General features: G+C 37.4%; 2 protein-coding genes across 2 annotated transcripts in view; both read left to right on the forward strand.

Moving 5' to 3' along the window:
• immt (inner membrane protein, mitochondrial (mitofilin)) overlaps positions 1–24,702 on the forward strand; it is a 905,839-nt gene that overhangs the window by 346,255 nt on the left and 534,882 nt on the right. The window lies entirely within an intron of this gene.
• On the forward strand, positions 8,267–9,033 carry spink2.4 (serine peptidase inhibitor, Kazal type 2, tandem duplicate 4). The gene is made up of 4 exons (XM_087281381.1): positions 8,267–8,354; positions 8,532–8,566; positions 8,649–8,758; positions 8,848–9,033. Exons 1-4 carry the CDS (start codon positions 8,318–8,320, stop codon positions 8,894–8,896), a joined length of 231 nt encoding a protein of 76 aa, XP_087137507.1. The 5' UTR covers positions 8,267–8,317; the 3' UTR covers positions 8,897–9,033.

The raw sequence follows: 24,702 nt of genomic DNA on the forward strand, positions 1-24,702 counted from the left end.
CTGACTGCATTATTATCTGTTTGTTTTCTCCCCTCGTGGAGTTTTCTTTATATGTTTATTATACTGTTAGAGTGTTTTTGTATACCTCATTCTGAGAAGAACCTAAGTTGTCTGTTTTGCTACCTCATTTTTGAGAAGAACCTAAGTTGACTTTTTTTTTTTAATAAATCCTTGTTTTCTGGATTCCCTCTTGGAGTGTTTTCGTTTGGGTCCAACACGACTTCCTCTGTGGCTTAGTGGTATACACACCGGTTTCCACACCAGAGACCCGGGTTCAAGACCCGATCGTGACAGAAAAACCGAGTCAGACATGGACCCAAAGGCACTCAGTACCAAACATCTGTTCACAGATCACTGAGTTACAGGAGGACTGTGATGGGGAAAATAAGAGTTCCTCCTGCCAACACCGTTCTAGCTCTCAAAGCTATTCTGTCCTGGGAGAGTCATCAGTTCCCAGTCCAGGCAATGATCGATTCAGGGGCCGCAGGTAATTTCATAGATCTCTCCTTGGCCAAGAAACTTACGATTCCTACCCACCTTCTCCCTCATCCCCAGTCAGTAACTGCATTGGATGGTAGACCCCTTGAACCCGGCAAAGTAACTGAGGCCACTCATTCCCTGAAGCTTACCATTGCTAAACATCAGCAGGAGGAGACTTTCTACCTTATTGACTCTCCCGAGTATCCGGTCATTTTAGGTCATCCCTGCTTGCACAGACATAATCCCCATATCAACTGGTCTACTGGTTCCATTCTAGATTGGAGTCCTTCATGTCACTTCACCTGTTTTACCCAGAGCCTCTCTGCCCCTCATCCCGAGCCTCAAGATTCTGTAGATCTGTCTCAAGTTCCCGCTGTCTATCATAAGTTTAGGGCAGTATTCAGTAAGTCTCGAGCCACCTCTTTGCCACCTCACCGCCCATACGACTGTGCAATTGACCTTCTCCCTGGTTCCTCCCCTCCTAGAGGCAGAGTCTTCTCCCTATCCCCCCTGAACAGGCTGCTATGAATGCTTACATCCAGGAGTCCCTGGCAACTGGCATCATCCGAGCCTCCACTTCCCCTGCTGGTGCTGGCTTCTTCTTTGTTGGGAAGAAGGATGGGGGGCTTAGGCCTTGTATCGATTACCGAGGTCTCAACAAGATAACTGTTCGGAATCGATATCCCCTGCCTCTTATGGCTACTGCCTTTGAGCTGCTGCAGGGAGCTTCCATTTTTACCAAGCTCGACCTTCGCAATGCCTACCATCTGGTGCGGATACGGCAAGGAGATGAATGGAAGACTGCTTTTAACACCCCCACAGGCCACTATGAATATCTGGTGATGCCTTTTGGCCTTACCAATGCCCCTGCCGTGTTCCAGGCACTTATCAACGACGTCCTCCGAGACATGTTAAATATATTTGTATTAGTTTATTAGTATCTGGATGATATACTTATATTTTCCAAGTCCATGGAGGAGCACGAGGGCCATGTCAGCAGGGTTCTCCAAAGACTCCTCGAAAATCATCTCTTTGTCAAGCCAGAAAAATGTGAGTTTCATGTATCCCTGACTAAGTTTCTTGGGTACATTGTCACCCCTGGTCACCTGGAGATGGACCCTTGTAAGATTATAGCTGTTCTCAACTGGCCTATTCCAACCACAGTAAAAGAGGTGCAACGGTTTGTGGGCTTTGCAAACTTTTACAGGAAGTTTATCAGGAATTTCAGCTCAGTTGTGGCTCCCTTAACAGCACTGACAAAGGGAGGAGGAGTCAAGATTGAATGGGGCCCTGAAGCAGCGGCTGCCTTCAAGGATCTCAAGGATCAATTCACCTCAGCTCCCATCCTCTCTATCCCTAATCCAGACATACCCTTTATGGTAGAGGTGGATGCATCAGATGTGGGTGTAGGATCCATTTTATCACAGAGGAATGAGGATGGAAAACTACACCCCTGTGCTTTCATGTCACGTCGCCTGTCTAATGCTGAGCGCAACTACCATGTGGGGGACCGAGAGCTGCTTGCTGTTAAGTTGGCCTTGGAAGAATGGCGCCATTGGCTTGATGGCGCTCGACATCCTTTCCAGGTACTTACAGACCATAAGAACCTAGAATATCTCCAGCAGGCCAAGCAACTGAACCCTCGGCAGGCTCGATGGTCTCTGTTTTTCAACAGATTTCAGTTCATCCTGACTTATAGACCCGGTTCCAAGAACCTTAAGCCAGATGCCTTATACAGAGCCTACTCTCCTGAGACACATGAAAAACCTGTTTCTTCTATTATTCCTAGTTCAAGGATTGTTGCCCCCTCAGATGGGATCTGGAACAAGTGGTCCGTAAGGCTCAAACCAAAGAACCTGATCCAGGGAATGGACCATGGGGTGCTCTATATGTCCCTCGAGCAGTGCTCAGGTCTTGCAGTGGGGTCATGAGTCTGTATTGACCTGCCACCCAGGTAGTTCCCGTACTTTAGAATTCCTCCGACGTCGCTTTTGGTGGCCTTCCATGAAGGAAGATGTTAATGGTTATGTAGATGCCTGTCAAGTATGTTGTCAGGGAAAATCGTCACACCAGCGACCTCAGGGACTGCTCCATCCCTTACCTGTTCCCCACAGGCCTTGGTCACACCTTTCCCTGGATTTCATTACAGGACTTCCACTCTCCCAGGGCAACACAGTCATATTGGTTGTGGTGGACCGATTTTCCAAGGCTGCCCGGTTCATTCCTCTGCCCAAGTTGCCATCAGCTAAAGAGACTGCTGAGCTCATAATAAGCCATGTTTTCCGAGTTTTTGGCATTCCCCAAGACATTGTTTATGACCGAGGTCCACAATTTCTGTGCAGATTCTGGGGGGCTTTTTGCAGACTCTTTGGGACCACTACCAGCCTATCATCCGGGTTCCATCCTGAGTCTAATGGTCAGACGGAACGAGTTAACCAGAATTTGGAAACCACTCTACAGTGCATGGCAGCCAATAACCCCACCACTTGGTCATCGTACATAATGTGGGCTGAATATGCCCACAACACCCTCAAGTCCTCAGCCACTGGACTTTCCCCTTTTGAATGCCAATTTGGTTATACCCCTCCATTGTTTCCTGAGAAAGAGGTGCAGGTGGGAGTTCCCTCAGCCCAGCACTTTGTTCGACGCTGTCGACGAACCTGGAGGAGAGCTAGAAGCGCTCTCCTTCGAACCTCCCTGAGATACCAACATCAGGCTAATCGCCGTCGTCGAAGGCCCCCTGCTTTCCGTGTTGGTCAGAGAGTCTGGTTGGCCACTAAGAACCTTCCACTCCGGGTTTAGTCGAGAAAATTGTCCCAGAGGTTCATCGGGCCATTTAGAATAGCCAGGAAAGTTAACCCTGTTTCTTATCGTTTGTATCTTCCTCGTTCACTTAGAATTAATCCCACATTTCATGTCTCTTTATTAAGACCTGTCTTGTCTTCTCCCTTTGCCCCCCCTCGCAGACCCCCTCCACCCCCCAGGATCATTGACGGCCAGCCAGCCTACACAGTCCACCGGATACTGGACTCCAGGAGGGTCCAGAACTCACTTCAGTATCTGGTTGACTAAGAGGGCTACGGGCCAGAGGTGCGCTCCTGGATTCCTGCCAAAGACATCCTGGACCCTAGTTTAATCCGGGAGTTTCATACCCAGAGGCCAGGGTGCTCTGGTAGGAACGTCAGGAGCCGTTCCTAAAGGAGGGGGTCCTGTAATTATCCTGCAGTTTGTCTCCATTCCCCTAGAGGTCCCCGTGTTTCCCCTCTGTCTTTGTTCTTCCTCATGTGTTCTTGTTTACTTAATTTGGATCACCTGTGACTTGTTCCAGCCAGTGTATTTAAGTTGTCACTTTGTCCGTGTTCCTCACTCGTTTTTGAGTCATCTCTGGTGAACTTGCCTTGCGTTTCCCTTGATCTCCTGAGCTACATCTAGTAAGAGTGTTTTATTTTCCTTGTTGCTGACTGCATTATTATCTGTTTGTTTTCTCCCCTTGTGGAGTTTTCTTTACATGTTTATTATACTGTTAGTGTTTTTGTATACCTCATTCTGAGAAGAACTTAAGTTGTCAAACGTTTGAGTGATAATGATGCTATCGGCAAAGCACGCTTTAAATTACTCATGATATCTGTACAACAAACGCATATTTCAGTTTGGTAGAACTATATTCTTGCATGAAAAACTGTTAAAACTTAAATTCTTGACATATTAAACGCAATAATTATAATATTATCTTTTCTTATCTACTATTACTATTTGCTTATTTGTGTGAAATTAATTGTGAGAGAAAAAAATATTGATTCTCAAAACACTCAAAACGAACTTTATTCTTATTGTTAAAGTGAGATATATGTAATATTTTCACTGGTAACATGAAAAAAACAATAGTACTATATTGTAATCAATATCACATTTGCTCTGGTTCGGTTCAGCACTCGACCGACACTGAATCGGTTTGATCTGAATTAAATCGTTTGCTCAGGAATTATTTTATCACACATGTTCACAAGTGCATGCAGCAATATGCAATTAGTGTATAAATGTCTGGCCGAGCAGTATAACGAAATAGTAATGAATCATATTGTTATGTCTTACAATATTATACAAAAAGGAATCGGTTTTAGGCGGATTCGACACTTTACTGTTCACTAAGGAGCCGATTTCTAGAACCAGCCAACTCGACTCAACCTTCACCAGGCAACGGCTCTCCTAATTTAAAATTCACCTATAGTGTGTCATTAATTGTACATTTTATTTTTGATGTTTAGGTGTACCTGAGGTGAGTGTACATTCTGAGTACACAGATATAAACCAAAGTCATTAACAGCAATATCACACAAGTAGCAGTGCGATATGGCTGTATATCGGCACTCGTGGGAGATTTTAGAACCAGACAGAACTGTTGTGTGTATATATATATATATATATATATATATATATATATATATATATATATATATATATATATATATATATATATATAAAGAGAGAGAGAGAGAGAGAGAGAGAGAGAGTTGAAGTTAGAATTATTAGCCCCCCTTTGAATTTTTGTTGCTTTTTTTCATATTTCCCATGTTATATTTAACAGAGCAAAAATTTTCACAGAATGTCAGATAATGTTTTTTCTTCTGGAGAAAGTCTTATTTGTTTTCGGCTAAAATAAAAGCAGTTATTAATTTTTAAACACCATTTTAAGGACAAAATTATTAGTCCCTTTAAGCTAACTTTTTGTTTTGATATTTGATAGTCTACAGAACAAACTATTATGTTTAGAAATGTGTTGAAGAAATCTGCTCTCTGTTGAACAGAAATTGGGGAAAAATAAACATGGGTTCTAATAATTCAGGGGGGCTAATAATTCTGAATTCAACTGTTCAAATATATATATATATATATATATATATATATTGTTAGGTCCCATGTGGGGCCTGTTTGTATGTGTGTTTTTTGTGATTTGCAGAGCCTGCATGATGATTGCAGATTGGTGGGTGGGTCATCCCACCTGAGACTCATCGTGTGTGGTTTATAAGGAGTCCGACATTCTGTCTGGGAGAGCTCGATTAGCTGGACGTCTCTGCTCGCTGCTTTTGATTTATTTTAGTTTGTGTTTGGATCATGAGCTCAGTACACTTCCATACACATGCTTTTCACTACTGACTTTCACCTATACTGACTTTGATTGCTTTATTACTTTTGTAATTATACGTTTTGCTAATAAATAATTTCTCTTTTCAATTTACCTGGTCCGTATTGTCTCTCTAATATTGCAACTTTGAGCCTGTTGTAATAATATATATATATATATATATATATATATATATATATATATATATATATATATATATATATATATATATATATCCAACCTATTCTAAGAGAAATTGATGGGGTCAGGGAATGATTTGTGTCAAAATGTATTTAAACCCATACAGATTGGTGGGGTTGTACCATAGATTTAGATTATTAAATCTTAAGTCTTATTTTACTCTTATTATATTTATCTTTTTTGCAGCTACAGCAATTTATGTTGAAATACTGATGCTACCAATCACTCCTCACTTGATTATTCAAGGTAATGTTGATGTCTTGATTTTTAAGTTTTGATTAGATTTTTAAATGTCGATTTGTTCTAGATTTGTTGTGAGAAGTTTTATGTACAAACTCTTTTTCTTCTGCCAGTAGTAACTACATTTAAAAAAAAAAAAAAAAAAAAAAACTTGGTGGTAAAACAACCACAGCTCGGCTATTTGGCTACCAAGTGCTGAGGAAATATTAGACAAATGTTGTTTACTAATTGTAGTATTTGTGTTTATTAGCAATTTTACTGGGCATATGTGTTTCAAACAGCCTGGAAACTGCAAGTTTGGTTCAATATGTTATTTTATTTTATTCAGTTTTATTTTATTTTGTTTGTCTTAGCATGGATTGCACGTTGAAGGGTTTCATAGTGGAAAAAAAATGTTAATTAAATACAATACAATTGAATACAATGGCGTAATGATTCCTCTTGCTCACAGTAAGTTTTCTTTTAGTTTTTTCCTCAAGTTTTAGTTTTCGTCAAGTGATACATCAGTTTTTATGAGTAATGCTTGACACTTAAATTGAAAGGACAGTTCACCCAAAAATGAAAATAATGGCATCTTTGGCATCCTCCACTTGATTAAAATAGTTGAAATTTTTTTGTGTGTTGTTCCATTGAACACAAACCCAGATATTTAAAAAAAAAAGTGGGTTAAACACAAATTTAAACTGGTTTAAAACATGTGGAATAAATGGTGACAGAATAGTAAACTATCCCTTTAAATATTTTATTTTGAGACTTTTTATTTATAAGTGTCTTGTCTTTTGTCATATTGTCTTTCTAGCTTAGATTGTGATGGGCCTGGAATGCGACACCAGTTACTCTTAAGTCAAGAACCGAATAAAGCACAGATCATGGAGGGAAACTATGCTATGCTAACTACTAACTGGAGGGAAGGAACCTTTAGGTAAAAAAAACCCTGCTTTATTTAGATCTGAAGTATTTTATTTGACATTGAGTTTTATTTAATATTATGAATTTTTTTTATCATTAATTCATTTTATTTTACGTATATACTGAATGGAAGTCATTTTAATTTCACAACAAAGGATTGAATATAAAATATTATCTAGATGTCTTACTTTTCATTGTCTTAAATGGGGGTGCTCAACCCTGTTCCTAGAAATCTACCTTTCTGCAGAGTTTAGCTCCAACCCTAATCAAACCCAACTAAACTAACTAAATAGGATCTGAAGGAGCACTTGGTAATTAAAGACAGGTGTGTTTGATCAAGGTTGCAGGTGAGCTCCACAGGAAGGTAGATCTCCAGGAACAGGGTTGAGCACCCCTGGTATAAAAATGTTTAAAATGCTGTATTCGAGACGAGGTTGTAGTTCAGAAATAAATTCATTAGGATTGATGCTTCAAGTAACGTTTACTTCTTTCTGTAGACCAAACATGCTTGGTATCCCTCACATTTTAATAAATTGTTTCTTTTGGTTGATTTTTACATCTATATATGGGTAAGCAAGTATTTAATAAATAAAATTATTTTAAACAACTTGACTTAACCAAATGACTCTGTTACCATAGCTGCTGGAAAAAAAAAACATGTAAAATAACAGGTTTTTTCTAATGCTTTGCACAGTAACGTCATGATGATTTAATAGATTAAATGTCACTGGAGAGGTGTTCATAAAAATTAATAATAAAAATTTAATGAAATGACTCAATAAAAGATTTATTAGTCTCACTGACATGCCATCACTACTATGGCAGTAATTGTATTTCACCAACAAAAAAAAAAACAAAACAATAAAAACAGTTTTAAATATATAAAACAGCAATGCAGTGTTTCGTTTCTGAATGAAACGAATCGTTTGAGTGATGATTAGTTTTTACTTAAGTGAAAGATTTTGCTTTTCATTTTTGCAGGATCATCAGAAGTCCTGCTGCCTTTTTGTAAAATGTACAATAAAATACTGTTTTCAGTTTTGCAGTATGTGTATCAGTACTGTAATTATGGTTACAGTAAAAATCAACAACAGTAAAATGATGTATTACATTTGACAGTAAATGTAATACTATTACAATTAGTATTACAGTAATGTTACTGTTTTATGAAATACAGCAGGTACTGGATATATTCTCAAATTTGTGAACATTCACATACACTTCACCCTTTGGAGCAGTTTTTCGCAAGAACTGAATATTACACAACTCCAGTCTGTGGGTGGGATATAAAGGGCAATAAAAGGAGCTCACCGCCTCTGAAAGTGATTAATTACTTTGTCAACAGATCACTATAAACAAATAACGATGCTGGCACAGATTGTTCTTCTGCTTTGTTTGTCAGGTAAGTTTGAAAACTAATTTTGACAATAAAGGAACATCAAATTTGGATGTTTCCAGCATGTTTTGTATCAAAAATTTTGTTTTTTATGTTTAGTCATTACTTACAGCTACAATAGCTACAATAATTGTGTAGGTAAACTTTAATAATTGTTTTTTGCTTCTATGTTGTTATAAACAGCCATGGCAACAGCAGCTTATGATTGTCCTACAGTGGTAAGTTGAGCAATATATCCTTATGCTCTCTATCTTTTTTATCCATCTTCTATTAACTATATGTATGTGCATTTATTTACAGCCAAACTGCAGTCGATACCACCTGCCCGGCTGCACCAAGGAATATACGCCTGTCTGTGGTACAGATGGAATTACATATGGAAATGAGTGCGACCTGTGTGCAAGAATGTTGTAAGTAGACCTACATGTAATTCAAGTTTGTAATGTTCTGTTCATCTACTTGTTTTATTGTTTTCTTTAAACTGATCATCTTGTTGCAGTTTGGAAAAGCGCAACATCATATTAATCTCCAAAAGAGGTGAATGCTGAGCCAGATCCACTCAGCTTATTTGGGATGACGTGAAGGCTGGAACCATGTGTTGCTTTTACTGGGTTTTCATCTCAAAAGGAAGAATGTGTTTCTTTTTTAAAGCATTCTAATCTTTAAATAAACCCTTGATATACAAGTCAGTGTTTTGATATCTTTTATATCTTTTATATATATATACATATATATATATATATATATATATATATATATATATATATATATATATATATATATATATATATATATATATATATATAACCACTTTGGAGGACTTTGGAGATCCTTATAGGGTTTTATCTGTTGGGAAGTTTACAAAATACAAAAATCTAAATCGAATGATAAGGAAATGGTCAAGATAAAGCCCTGAGTGTAGTTAACATAAAGATGTGTGGAACAGTCTCACTTTTTTACAAAGTTGTGGCAAAGTAAGTTTTTAAGAGTCCTAAAAAAGGTGTCAACTTCAATCATGGGACAGAAGCTTACTTGTTTGTTGAAAATAAAGCCGTACAAATCAATATTAAAACCAAACAAAATTCAATTTCCCTCTTTGGATTAATGGAAAAGTAAGAAAGTTTTTTTTTTTTTTTGACTAAACAAAAGTAATACTTTAACTGAAAATAAAAACCAAACAAAATAAAAACACTCTTCATCTATTTGGGATTAAATATAAACTACAGTACATACAAATCAATGTAGACGAAGACAGCTGAACCTCTGCCTGATAGGCTCCTTTAATTAAATATATTACAACTTTGGTTTGTATTTTCATTTTGTGCATTCGGACCTAAGTATTGGGGATAAAAAACTCCAGCTAGCTTATTACTTAGTGTCACGATCACCTGCGATCTAACCTGTATAGATTGCTGGAAAACATTCACCACACCTGGACTACAATTCTGTCATCATAGGAACTATAAATTCTGTCATCCACCACACACACACACACACCTCTTCCTTTTCTCATTTGATTACCCAGGTGAAAAAAAAAAAAAAAAAAAAAAATATATATATATATATATATATATATATATATATATATATATATATATATATATATATATATATATATATATATATATATATAAGTAAATGCAACTAAAATACACTTAAATACCCGCAAATACATTTTAAGTACATTGTTATTTTTTGTGTTAGGTAAAAGTTTGATGGTTTTACACTATAAATATACTAATTGAAAGTATGTTTATACTTCAATAGGACTTTAGTACACTTGACAAATGTATACCAAATACCAGTAATACTTAAATAAAGTTTTAGTGTACTACAATAAAGTACACTACAGAAAAAACATCCAAAAGACTTTTATTAGTGTGTTTTTCAAAAGTGTGCTTCAAATGCTTTAAACATTAGTTGATTTTTAAGTACACTGTTTACATACTAATTTAATTACCTAAGTTTAAAATAAGTTAATATATAAAAAAAAAGTCTATTAGTAATGTATCGTAGTAGAAGTACATTTTCCCAAAAGTTGTACTTAAGTACACTTAATGTGAGTCCAATATTATCACTAACACTTAAAATGATTTTCAGTGTGGTCATTTTAAGTTTTTAAGTAATTTTAAGTAGAAGTACATTTTCCCAAAATGTCTTTATATTTTATATATGTGCTGTAATGTTGCATCTTATTTATATTTTTGTGTTCTCAGTTTTTGCTAAGTTTTTGTTCCCTCCCATAAGGTATTTTTTGGACTTGTGGTTTATTGCACAAACATATTTAAGTGTTTTGATGAAGCACAGATGCTTTTTTCTTTGTACACACATTATCCTGATGATATAACTAGATAAGTCACTATTCAATGTACAGCTGTTGTGGTACAGTGGTAAGCATGTTAGGTTATGATGCCACCAACCCAGGTTAAAGACAGAGACATTTAAAATGATACCAAACATGAATAAAGTGCTGCAAGATACACCATGTTAAAACCTTGAACATTTTATGTGAAATGTGCTCTAATCAAAAGGTAACATAAGGGTCAAGAAGGGGGGTTTAAGTGGAAGGAGAAGGGTGACTTCTTCGCATTACCCCCTGCTGTAGAGTAGCTCTGTTTCTCCAGCCTGTGTTTGCATTGTCAACAGTGATTTGAATAGAACAGTGGAACAGTTGGTTTCTTCATCACTTTTCAGATTAGAAAATGCATTGGAACATTGCATCTTGTCTCATGAAATTCCTTAACAGTTCTCATATGGGTCTGATATTTTGGATTCTTATAGAAGTCATTCTTTTCCAATAGAGAGCAGTCCGGGAGCTGCGTGGAGTTCCGATCATCTCCGTATGCGGAAAATTCAGATCCGAATTGTGCTGCAGATCTGTTGAAATATTTGAACTCCTGCGACTAGACCGTATGCGACCGGCCAACCGGATGTGATGTATTCCAGTGTTTTACAAGCAGGTCCGTGCACGCAAGATAGAAGTTTGTTTGTTATTTTTTGAATTATAAAAAGTCAATATTAAAAAAAAAATTCTGCTCATAAATGTAAGTAAGAAAGCATTAAAAATATATATTTTTAATGTTGTCTCCACATTCCCTCCAGTATTTTAGCGGTCTATAAGTTTCTAGTATTCATTCATTTATGAAGCCATGTAAACACTCAAAGAACTTATGGCTCGTTTTCACTGACTAGTACAGTATGGTACGATTCGGGTCAGTATGGGTCACCTTTATCAGGCTTGTGTTTCCACCACAAATGGTACCCTTTTGGTGGGCATGGTGTATGACAAAGTTTAAGTTGACGTCATGCTCGCTCGAATAAATGTCTACAGTAAAGCTGTACGGGTCGTTTACATTTCATATAAGAAGAAATTCTCACAAAACAAATACTTTACACACATAAATACTTCAGTATAAATGTTTATTACAAAGTTTTCTATGAACATGATTTGATTACAACTGCAGATCAATAACAGTCAAAAATAGCCTACTGTAACGTCTGTAATCATATAAAATAAATATACAAATGCAACATATATAAAGACATAAAAACCCTTACAGTCTCCGATATACTATTAATTATAGAAAAACTACACACATCATACATTTAGTACTTATTTGAGTTCAAAAACACACGTAATATAGCCCACAGTCAGCGCAAACCTTTCATCTGTGTCTTTAATCTTCCCCAGCACATATAAGCTCTGTTAGAGAGTAATTCTGTTATTCCCAGTTCATAATAGTCCAAAAGGCAATGATAAACATGACAGTTTGTTCATGATTTAGGTCGCTAAAACAATTTTGCTCCTGTGTTTTGTCGGGCTTCTCTTTTTTTTCCGTGCTTCACTCTCGCGCTTGTCATTTTCTTTCTGAATGGATCAGATGACGGAGACACTTCAATAATCACACACACGTTATTATCATCAGCTCAAGAAATTCATTATATCAAATATAACGTTAGACCCGATCTCGAGGTCCCAAAAAAAAAGCAAAACCACTTGCACTTTTAGACAGGCTCGTAAAACAACAACAGGACACGGCAGATTTTTCTTCTTGGCTTTGTGTCTGTTCATCAAGACGACGACGAGGTTTGTTTGAGCCCTGGTCATCCATGGCTCATTATTATATGCATATAGTATTTCCATGTAATGTTTTGGCTTTGTATTTAAAAAACATGGCAGCTCTTTTGTTTTCATTCTGTCTAGTTCCATGAGCTTGTGGCGTAATTCTACCCAATCAGCGTTTAACTGCACGTGTAGCTCCACCCTTTGGTACCCTTTCTCCTGTTTGGTACCCGAAAAAGTGGTATGGCACGGTTTGGTACGCTTTTTGTCAGTGGAAACGACCACACTTAGTGGAATGCACCACTCAGTGGAAACGTGCCAAAAGACTCTTGCTTTTGCACTCCTTTTTTTCTGACACTGTGAGAATCAGCTTCTCTTCCATGGTGCACGACAACACTGAAAATACTGTGCGACTGCGACAAGGAGGCATATTCCGACAGTCGTGTCCAAATGTCGTGTGCAGTGGAAAAGCAGCTTAAGTGCCGAAGGCTGAAATAGCTTGGCGTCCATCGTGGAGAACTGCAGGTGTGAGTAGGTCACTGGCGGGTGGTCAGGCTGGCCAACAAGATCAATGCGGGGACTCATTTTACAGTGGTCTTTCAGAAATCAATCTCATGCACTTCATTCCTCCATGACACCACAGCATTAGCTCAGGGTAAGGTCTGGTCCAGGATTATGGATACCTTGGCATCATTTCTCCACAGGTCTTGGATTGCATCAATGGCACTGCATAGTCACTAAGGGCCTCGGGATGAGTATTCCCAGGTGGAAATAGGGAATAAAGAAAATAATTAGCATAGCTGCTGTTCATAATGTATTTAAATGATCTGAAAAAAATGCAGTGCTATAAATAAAAATAGCAGTTATAGAAACAAATATAGAAACAAACATGTAAAGCACAAGAGTGGTTCTAACAAAATGGTGCATTAAGACAGTAGGAGTGTGTCCTACAGGTGGTTGTCAAGCCAGCTCACCTTTGTGGAGCACATTCATGCAACGTACCCTGATGTAATACATTGGGTGTATGCTTTACTAAAAAGATAGGTCTTTAATCTAGGTTTAAACTGAGTGAGTGTGTTTGAGCCTCGGACAATATCAGGAAGGCTATTCCAAAGTTTTAGAGCCACAAATGAGAAGGCTCAACCTCCTTTACTCAACTTTGCTATTCTAGGTACTATACGCCCTGAGTTTTGAGATCCTTAGGAGCGGGTTAGATTATAGCCAGACAGAGTTCGGTTAGATAAACAGAAACTGAGATATTCAAAGCTTTATAGTTAGCAATATTTTATAATCAATAAGGAGCTTAACAGGCACCCAGTGTAAGGTGGATAAAATTGGGGTGATATGATCGTATTTTTGCTGACAGCTGCATTTTGAACTAGCTAAAGTTTATTAAGAGGATGCTGGGCAACCAGCGATGAGAAATTTCCAAATATGAGGAGGAAGAATTGTGTTTGTGAAGATAAAAGATTAGTGCTATGTGAAATTTTGCATTCTGATAAAAATCATGTAGAAACAACTAATTTTTGCCATTTCATCCTAGCGGAGCTCAGCCCTCTATGTTAGTGTGTGTACCAAGAGCGCATTGCTTAAGTGGTACTTTCTATTATATCTGCACCAATATTTACACTCAAAAAAAACCTTTTGTTACTTAGAGTTTTAGGTAAGTTGATCAATCTAAATTAAAGTAAAACATTTATTTCAAACCAAAAAGAAGATTATTTTACTTTTACCTCACATTGTGCCTTCTCTATAGGATATTGGGCAAACTCATGTTTCTTAATACTAGCATGTAGGATTGCAAAATAACAGAATCAGTTAGAAATCAACTAGCTCTCAGACATGAAGTAATTGAAGACATGCCCTGTTGATTTTAAAAGCAGATTGCCATGGTTCGGTTTCAATCTACTCTACTGACAGTTTCAGTCTACAAGAGTGTCTTTGTTAAGCTGCGTTGACATAACCTACATTGTTTTGTGAACATGATTATGTTGTAATAACTATGCATTAGTAACTAAATCACTAAACACTGTGAATCATTTATTAAGCATTAGCAAATAGTTAATTCATTATCTTTTAAGCATTACCTCTACATTAAGGCCGCATTTACACTGCACTGTTCAAGTGACTCGATTCCGATTTTTTTTCTCCCATGTAGCACAGATGTGATATGGCCCATGTACATGTAAGCAGAAACAAATCACATGGATTCTGATTTACTCAAATCAGATTCAGGCCTTGTTTGAATGTGGAAATTTATCCGATATGAATCGGATCTGTGTTCTCATGTCTGCAGTGTAAGCAGGTAGATTGGATTTTCACCTGTCAATGCGAGTCACGCGTCAATAAAAACCATAGCGAATGACGTTAAATCTGACAATTTCTTTTCAGAACAGACTTCAGCAGAGTCCCAAACCTTAAATCTCATACATGAGGACTTAAACAGCTTTTATATTGTCATATAGCATAGGTATTTAAGCATGTTAACGAGAGCGAGAGAGCACAATGTCTGCCACGTAACAAATATAAACATTTAAAACTTGTGCATACATCACATGCATAAATCACGCCATGGACATTACATTAGGATGCCTACAGGTTTAAAAAAGCCTATATATCAAAAGAAGATGGCAAAATGAGAACCTTTCTGTCATAAACAATAGTAATAGCTTGTCAAAAGCTGCGAACAGATTACATACAGGAATAGAGTAAATGTTGCCTAATAGACATTAGTAAGCATTTTATAAATACAGTAATTGTTATTTATAAAAGATTTACAAGCATTAACAGGCCTCACTTTAAATTGGGTAGCACATAGCAAAGTGCTCACTGAGTAAAGGCAGAGCTAAACAAATGTGTTTTAAGTCTTGATTTAAATGTGCCTAATGTTGTAGCACATCTGATCAAGCTGACCACAGCAGTGGGGGGCATTATAGCTGAAGGCGGATTCACCCTGCTTTGACTGAACTTCTGGAAATTCTAATTTACTTGATCCTTATGATCTGAGTGATCAGTTTATATTTAGTGAGTACATCTGTAATGTATTAATGTAGTGATTTATAGACAAGTAACAATACTTTAAATCTATTCTGAATGTAACTGGGAGCCATTGTAAAGACCTAAGGACAGCTGTGATGTGCTCTGATTTTTTATTTATGGTCAGAACCATGGCAGCAGCATTCCGGATAAGCTGCAACTGTCTGATTGTCTTTTTGGGAAGGCCAGTGAGGAGTCCATTTTAGTAATCTGCTGGTGATAAAAACATGAACAACTCCTCAATGTTTTTGATGATAGTATACTGATTTAGTCACTGCTTTGACATGACTACTGAAACTTTGTTCTGACTTCAGCTTATTTTTTGTTGTTTGGCCCTTAGAGCCAAAGTACACATTCACCGTGAGAACCTCATCTCTATTCCCAAATGCAATAATTCAGTTTTCTTTTTGTTTAAGTGAAGAACATTTTTACACATTCTACTGTTAATTTCATCAATGCATTAGAAAATGGTGTTAGTGGAGCTGTGTTCATAAGTCAATAAGGCTTGTTCTGCAAACATATGATAAAGATACTTTTATCTAAGTGTGCACGCGTCACACATGATTGATCACGCATGGATCTGGAATGAATGCATGAGTAATTAGTGAGGGATTAACATATTTTCCACTTTAAAATAATGGGGCTAGATCACCGGTAGTTCCTGCGGATTGACAAAAGAACTTGTGTGAAAAGTACTTTGAATTGAAAAGGGCAATGTCTAGCTAAACCACTGAGTGTCAATCTTACATACTGCACCTTTAATGCTGACTTGTACAGTGATAACAATTCAGGATATCCACCCTCTTAAGTGTTTTCAGAAGATGGCTCCAGTGTCCAAGTACTGTGCAATGAATGCTACAGACCTAGTGCCTGCTTACACTCCAGTGAGAGCTGTCTAAGAGCCCGCATCTATCTAAGGCCCCGTTTACACTAGTGCGTTTTAGTTTTAAAACGGCGTTGTAGAATGAAAACGATCCGCGTCCACACTCGCGTTTTACCCAGCGTTTCTGAACAGCTCTCCGTCCACACCAAAACGCTGAAAACGCACATCACGTGACCACACACACACTCTCGGGCAAGCGCTCCAGCTTTTTAACCCAGATGAGAGCTCTGCTTGTCGGACTGCTTATCACGCATCTCCCGCTGGATCTAATCTCACTATATTTGCTAAACGTGATATTTCATTCATGTTGTTGTCTTTATCTAACGACATAGGCCAATTCCCTGACGTTGGTCATTGGAATCTATTAAGTTACTTGTTCACAGGTAACATGTTTTGGTTAAGCGCAAAGATAAGTTAATGATTAATCCAGGTACATTGACTGATCGCTTGCCTTTATTTTCTACAATGTATAAACTTATTGTATGTTATACTTTTATAATTATCGATTATTAAAACTGATATTCAGCAAAAGAGAGGGTGCGTTTCGTATTTTCACTGAAATTGAAAGGAGGCAGGTGTTATCGGCTCCGTTTAGTTATAAATATGCACACAGTGAAGATGACGCTTATATATGCAGCACGGCGCCTCAACATTTCTGCTGTCTGTTAAGTTGCTAATATTAAAAAGAAAATAGGCAGTTCCTTAAATCATGTTTACGTTTTATTGTTGAGAAAGTGAAACAACGTAGCGAAGGTGATGTGAATGAAGTTATAATGTACACTGTTCCCTGTGAAGATTTACCCGTGTCCTCGGTATGTTTTCCATATCAAACTGAGAAGGGGGAGACTGCAGCCTTGATCAAAACTTGCGAAGTCTTAACTTACAAGAAGAGGATGCGAGACTGAACTGTGTGTGGGCTACTTAATATTCAGGAAAAGCCCCAATCAGAGAGGCGAACGTTTGCAGCCCCGCCTCCGTTTTCAGATGTCTCCGTCTTTCCCCATCCACACTGAGACGGAGCAGCAGCGTTTTAAAATGAAAACGGCCTCTCCAGCGTTTTCAAAAAGCTCCGTTTTCGGCGCTCGAGAACTCCGGCGTAGTGTGGACGGATGGCGTAACCGTAGCAAAACTTATGCGTTTTCAAACTAAAACGCACTAGTGTAAACGGGGCCTAAGATCCCAGCGCCTGCTCCAGAGAGGGCAGACCCTAAACACGGCAGTGTTGACTTCAGCCCTTAGGTGTTTTCAAGAGATGGCTTTGGTCCCCAAGTGCTTTTAAATGAAGGCTTGAGTCTCAGAGCCCACTCATGATCCAGAGAGCCTTTCACTCCAGAGAGAGTTGTTGTAGCACAGTGCAGTGTCAACTTTAGCTTCTGATTGTATTCTGATCCCCTTGCTTTGTGTCATCTTTGTTTTGTTCTTTGTTTTTGAGCTGCTTTGTCATCCAGTTTATCATTTTCTAGTATCTCTGTTTAATTAATTATACTCTTTCTTGTTTTAATTGAGTAGTTTTTAAGTGTTTAATTTCTATCTAATGGTTTGGTTTATTTTATCATGTGGTTTAGTCATTTTAGTCTATTTAATTAGTCTATTAGTCCGGGGTTGCCGCAGCGGAATGAACTGCCAACCTATCCCGCATTTGTTTTTACGCAGTGGATGCCTTTCCAGCTGCAACCCATACCTGGGAAAAATACACACACACTCACTCACACTCATACACTTTGGACAGTTTAGCCTACCCAGTTTACCTCTACTGCATGTCTTTGGCCTGTGGGGGAAACCGGAGCACCTGGATTTCCACCTGGGTTTCCACGCGAACGCAGGGAGAGCATGCAAACTCTACACAGAAACGCCAACTGACCCAGTCGAGGCTCAAACCAGCGACCGTCTTGCTCTGAATCAACAGCACTACCTACTGCGCCACTGTGTCGCCTTAATTGTATTTCCCTTTGCTTTTATTTTTCCTCTGTTTTAGCATTTCCTTTTTTAGTTTAGTTATTACAGTTTATTGCTTTTTTTCATTAGTTTTTTAGTTCTCTTTGCTTGGCTTTGTGTTTGTATGTGTGTGTTGTCTCTTAATGGTGCCCAGTCCTGTCCAGCCCTGCCCTTTGTGAGTCCCTGGCTGTTGGCATCCTCAGCCAGGCTACTACTGGAGAGAGACTACAACCCTTTAGTAACTCTGCCACATCCAAGGCTTTCACCACCTCCTGCCTAGCCCAGTCAGGCTCTTGCTCTTCTGTCTGGGCCAACTGGGACTCTCCAGCACTACCTCGTTCATCACCTGTTGAACTTTAATTTTAAACTAATCTTACCCTTGTTTCACCTTCACTGTCATCAAAAAACACTCATTCAGCATTTGTGTCCTCCATCTTGAACCATGATACCCTCTACCCTGTTTTCTGTGTTCCATGTTTCGTTTATCTAAAGACTTCTTCAGATGAAGTACAAAATACAAATTTTTGTACAAAATGAACATAAAGCTTTTCAGTGGTGTAAAGTACTTAAGTAAAAGGACTTCATTACTTTACTTAAGTATGTTTTTGGCTACTTTGTACTTGTACTGAGTATTAAAAATATAAGCAACTTTCTTACTCTCTACTTGACTACATTTTTGATTGAATATATGTACTCTTTACTCTACTACATTTGAACGGATGCTTATTGTTACTCGTTAAATTGTGTTTTTGCGTGACACATCGGCATCTTTATCTACCACGGCTTATTTGTTGGCCGGACGAGGCGATATCGCCATCTACAGTATGCTGAAGGTACTGTATGCTATTTATGAGCTAAATCACGTAAACATGAAGTTTGCCCAGTACCGCCGCTCCCTATACGAAGAGTATGCATGTTGTGTAGGGCGCAACATGTTGTTAAATACATTAAAAAATTAAATTTTATGACGGACGCAAAAAACAAACATGTGACATAATTTTTTCCGTGTACACGCATAGCAGCGTGCGTGTGTGTGTGTGCGCGGCACGGTCCACTTATCTTTGTGGCTGCTAGCAGCATATTATTATTATTGATGCAAGTTGCAGCTCTTTGCCCGGGAAAAAACAACAACAGTCTGGAGCCAAGAAGAGGAAACGAGTAGATGAGTCGCGTGTATCACTTTCAGGTAACTTCCATGAATCTGGAAAACATATTTTTAGTTGTAAATTAAGTAAATTAGTAAATTAGAAAAAAAGTAAAAAAGTAAATTAGTGAGGCTAAGGTTTAAACTTCTCCACAACTGCACCAATCTGCCTTTTGTGTTGTTGTTCACGTTCAGTTTCTTGCTTTGCTGCTGTACATTGTGCTTTAAGCTATGACAGGACATGTTCCATGACTTTTCGAGTTTCCCCTTTACCCCATGTTGCTGATAATTACACAAACTCAATTATTTTATTAACTTGTGCAATAGTTTACAATTCTGTTTGCACACCAGCTACTGTACATACACATGCACTGCACAATTATTTCACTGTATGTAATATTTATTATTATATAGTTGTATTTTATAATTATATATTATATAATTCTCTGCAGTTATCATTTTATTGTTTTCTCTATTTCTATATATTTCTTATTGCTGCTGCTGTTATTGCTTGTATTGACAGTAAAGTCTCTTTAGTCTTTACATCAGTGGATTAATGTGTATTTAATAGGCCAGTTTTTCATTTTTGTACATTACTATATGAAATAACTAAACTGAGTCATTCTGTGATTTCTGAAAGATCAATAATATAAAATAAGTCAAATTACTGAAAGTCACAGGCCAGAAATCATTTTATTGCATGAATTCATTAATGATATTTTTTTTTCTGAATGTTAAAGTTTTTTGTTTAAAAATACACATTAATTTATAAAAACCACAATTGTCTTTGATTTATACTAAGAGCAAGTGTCAATTTTTGTCACCATAGATTATAGTGCAAGTTAAATCTACATTTTGGTTGTAGTTTAAACACATTATGAAGTGTGCTTGACTATCCCATTGTTTTAATGGTATGACTGTCATGAGTTTTTTCCTTTAAATGACGTTTACGTTTTACTTTTTTATTATTGTTATTATTGTTTGTGTCTTTTTTGAATTTTTGAGTTTGACTGAGACTTTTTATCTATTTTGTTCTACCATATAGAAACATTGAGGTGTTCAATTTAATTTCTATATTAGGAAATAAAACCTTTCTTGGTGTTCTTTGAGCCTACATTCAGTATGAGTAAAATACTCAAGTTCTTTTAAAATCAGATGCTTTAAAACTTTTACTCAAGTCTTATTGGAATTGGTGACTTGTAACTTGTAATGGAGTAATTTTTACAGTAAGGTATCTGTACTTTTACTCAAGTATGGTTTTCAGGTACTCTTTACACCTTTGAAGCTTTTCATAAACATAACCAGCTCTGCACTCCAAATGCATTGTTTTCAATGAACTATCTGGCTTGCACCTATTGTTTCCTATGTGTTCTCCTCTGAATTGTGACAAATTTTGGTTAAGGTGAAATACAATTAATCAAGTAATGCTTGTAGTGATTATGTAATTTTGTTAGCAACAACTGATAGAATGCTGAAATGAAATGTGAATTTGAAAAACAGAAGGAAGAATTTACTGCTTGAGTTTTCTAGTTTTCCAAAAACTTTGTAACACTACGTAGACTTATAGGAGCCCTATAAAGGAAATCTTGGGTATACCTAGGCATAGTCAAAACAAGAGGTTAGTTCATGGAAGTGGCCAAACCTCATGCTCACATGAGCCTCAAACAAAATTATTTCCCTGTTCTCATGTACATTTCCCTAGTCTAAACCCCAGTGCAAAACAGGCAAATCAGAACACAAAACAGACTGTTGAGCTACTATTGGGTCACACCCTCGCAATATTTGCATGTACTTTAGGTCACAAAACACAAACCAAACACAAACTGTTATGTGGACATGGGACCATTAATATACTTGCCGCAGGCTGCATTTTGTAGATTTTTCTCTTTAACAGTGAAAGCTAGAATCTGGTAAACGGACTGCGAAGCGTCCCTAAAACAGGCCATCTGGAGAAGAGGGAACTTGTTCTTTCCCCATGGAGGGCTGGGCTCTTCATCTAACGGCCTTTTGAAAAAAAAAAAAAAAAAAATGGCATGAAATCCTCAAAGAAAGAGTATTTTTTCCCTTCCCTAGATGTTACAGTCCGCACACTGCCAGTCTGGGACGCTATGCCTTCCAGCTCGCAGAATCAGTGCACTTCATCAGTGGCTCAGAGTGTGGGAGGATGGTCTCCCTTCTTTCACACTCCCAGCCCCTGCTTCGGACCCTGGATGCAAGGTGAGAGTGAACCTCTCGCCTCCTGCTAGTCCGAGGGAACCCCACCACTCCATGGTTGAGCTCTCCCACTTCGTGCTGCCCCACCAATGGTGCGTCAGCGTTCGTGCCGATGGTGCCACTTGCGAGGACTCTGCCTCTCTGGTTTGCACTGGCCAGCCTGTCGCAATGGCTCATGTTTATGATCAGACTCGGCTATGTGATTCAATTCACGATACCCTGCATTTCTACAGGCCTGTGTGCCTCTAGAACAAGTGTCCAAGCATTTTGATGAATGCTTCCAGTTGTGCTGGGGGGCTGTGTGTTGCGAGCATTTAGCTGTGTTACATATGGTATTAACCTGGTGGCATTGGCATTTAAATTGCCTGGAGCTATTGGCAGTGTATCTTGCGCTATAGATTTCTTTAGAGTACATCAGCAGAGCTCATTAATATCACAATCATTCCAAATATGGTCATTAAAGAGCTTCTGGTTCTATGGCTGTTTAAGGGTAAAAATTTTGAATATTGACAAATATTACCATTTCTAGGTCATTTTTGAATTTGATATCAGAAAACAATTTAACTTATTGAATCAATGCCCTGTATGGCATCTTTAATTAAAATGGCAATTTTTATTAAAGATGAATTTTGCCCAAAAATGCAGTTGTACAAGAAGGGAATTAAATATATTTTCCACTTACCAGGTCATCACGTTTTTGAGCAAATATTACTAAACTTCTACAGTTGTCACTTGCATAATAGTGTGAAACACAATGTAAATGTAATTCAACATATTATGAAACAGACTTTGATAATCTTCATGACTTTGATAAACTGGCAACACTGATAAAAACAATGGGCAAGGCACTTCCTTGTGCTGTGACTAGACTATAAGATTGTGATTTCAAAGTCAAGGTGTCTTCATTAATATATTTTAATATATATTTTTCACCACATAACAATTCATTATTTGTTATTTAATTGTTTTTGGAACATTTCTATTGTTTCCGAAACAGTGTTTTTCTAATCAGCCAGTGTATGAGCACAATAGAATGAGCACATTACTCCATGCTTATAAATGCTGAATCAATCTCAAACTGTTTATTCTGCAGTATCTTAAAAACAGTCATTCATAGCTAATTGTGGGTTCAAACTAAGATTTTTTTTCAGTTCTCTTTGGTGAGATTTTTCTTGTCAGATTTTAATTCTTAGTGGGCAAGAACTTAAAAAATAAAGGCTGTATTGTATATGATGATCAGTAATTTGAAAGCTGTCAAATATATGATAGTTCATTCCCCTTTTAAATTGTTTAATTGATAAAATTTGTATAAGCTATATGTAATATTATCTTCTATCAGTATATATAGTCATTCTACATAAATGTTCTCTTTCAAAATGGCAAAATGTCTAAAATCCATTTTTCCAATCCCATCCCTTTTTCCAACATTTAAACTTATTAATGGAACAGTATTCAATTATCTTTGACTTTTGAATACAAGCTATATATATATATATATATATATATATATATATATATATATATATATATATATATAAAAATTCCTTCATTTTCTTGTCAGCTTAGTCCCTTTATTAAACCCGGGGTCGCCACAGCGGAATGTATCGCCAACTTATCCACCAAGTTTTTACACAGCGGATGTCCTTCCAGGCGCAACCCATCTCTGGGAAACATCCACACACACATTCACACACACAATCATACACTACGGACAATTTAGCCTACCCAATTCACCTGTATCGCATGTCTTTGGACTGTGGAGGAAACTGGAGCACCCGGAGGAAACCCACACGATCGCAGGGAGAACATGCAAACTCCACACAGAAACGGCAACTGAGCGGAGGCTCAAACCAGCGACCTTCTTGCTTTGAGGCGACAGCACTACCTACTGCGCCACTGCTTCGCCCAAGATAATGTGTTAGTGGTAATGTAAAGCACTATAAATATATATACATTATCACCCGCCAACCCGCCAAATCCGCGTAGATTTCGGTAGTGGCGGGTAAGACAGACACTCCCACTAGCCACTTTGGCTGGTTGAAAATAATTTTCCCAGATAAAAATTCTTAAAAGTACGGTTCGACAATAAGGATGGTCCAATATGCATGCACATGCGATCGAGACGCAACACGACTGACAAAAATAACTACGTTCGCAACTTCACGCGAGCAAAGCAGGTGAATACCAAATGAGAGGATAATCACTCGCGCTACATTCACATTTAGTCATTTAGCAGACGGCTTTATCCAAAGCGACTTACAAATGAGGACAAGGAAGCAATTTACACAACTAAAAGAGCAACAATGAATAACTTCAGTAGGCGAGTTCAGGTAAAGTCTAAGAAGGAAAGCATTAGTATTTTTTTTTATTTTATTTTTTTGAGTACAGTTAGTGGTATAGCCAGAGAGGCAATTGCAGATTAGGAAGTGAAATGGGAGTAAATGGGAGTATGGAAGTAAATGGGAGAATAACTCACCATTTATGTGTAGTTAACTGGTGATCAGGGACCTTTAGCCAGGACACATGACTGTGCTTATGTTTTGTTAAATAAAAAGTATAGTATTCAGCTATATTTTGCATGTTTTTACACATTTAAAATTTGTGGCTAAGAAATAATTAACTGTTTATTTATGGTGTGGTCAGAGATAAATTGGGTAAATCCTTCCATTTTGGTCTCTGAAAATTATGAAAACTAATTGTAATATATGAAACCCTGACCCATTTGCTCATGATTATTGAGCAAGCTCATACACGACACACAAAAAGTGAAATGAATGAGGAGGCATGTAGAGATAACTCTAAATCACATAATTTTAGCATGTCAAAGTCATATTTATGTGTATAAAATATATTTTCTCAACAATAAAATTGTGGCTAGTGAAAATGGCGAGTGACTAGTAATGTTCGAAAACTACTAGCCACAGTGGCTGGTGGTCAAAAAAGTTAAAGTTAAGCCCTGTATATATATATATATATATATATATATATATATATATATATATATATATATATATATATATATATATATATATATATATATATATAAATTCTCAAATTTGTAAACCTTCACATAAATTTC

The sequence above is a fragment of the Danio rerio genome, chromosome 14 (genome assembly GCF_052040795.2).
Source record: "Danio rerio strain M-AB ecotype USA chromosome 14, GRCz13ab, whole genome shotgun sequence".
Taxonomy (NCBI): Eukaryota; Metazoa; Chordata; class Actinopteri; order Cypriniformes; family Danionidae; genus Danio; species Danio rerio.

Excerpts from the sequence above, each read along its gene's own strand:
- spink2.4 (XM_087281381.1), top strand. The coding sequence starts at position 8,318 with ATGCTGGCACAGATTGTTCTTCTGCTTTGTTTGTCAG. Across the intron at positions 8,567-8,648 it reads CTTATGATTGTCCTACAGTG|CCAAACTGCAGTCGATACCA; the intron begins GTAAGTTGAGCA and ends ATTTATTTACAG. Across the intron at positions 8,759-8,847 it reads GACCTGTGTGCAAGAATGTT|TTTGGAAAAGCGCAACATCA; the intron begins GTAAGTAGACCT and ends ATCTTGTTGCAG.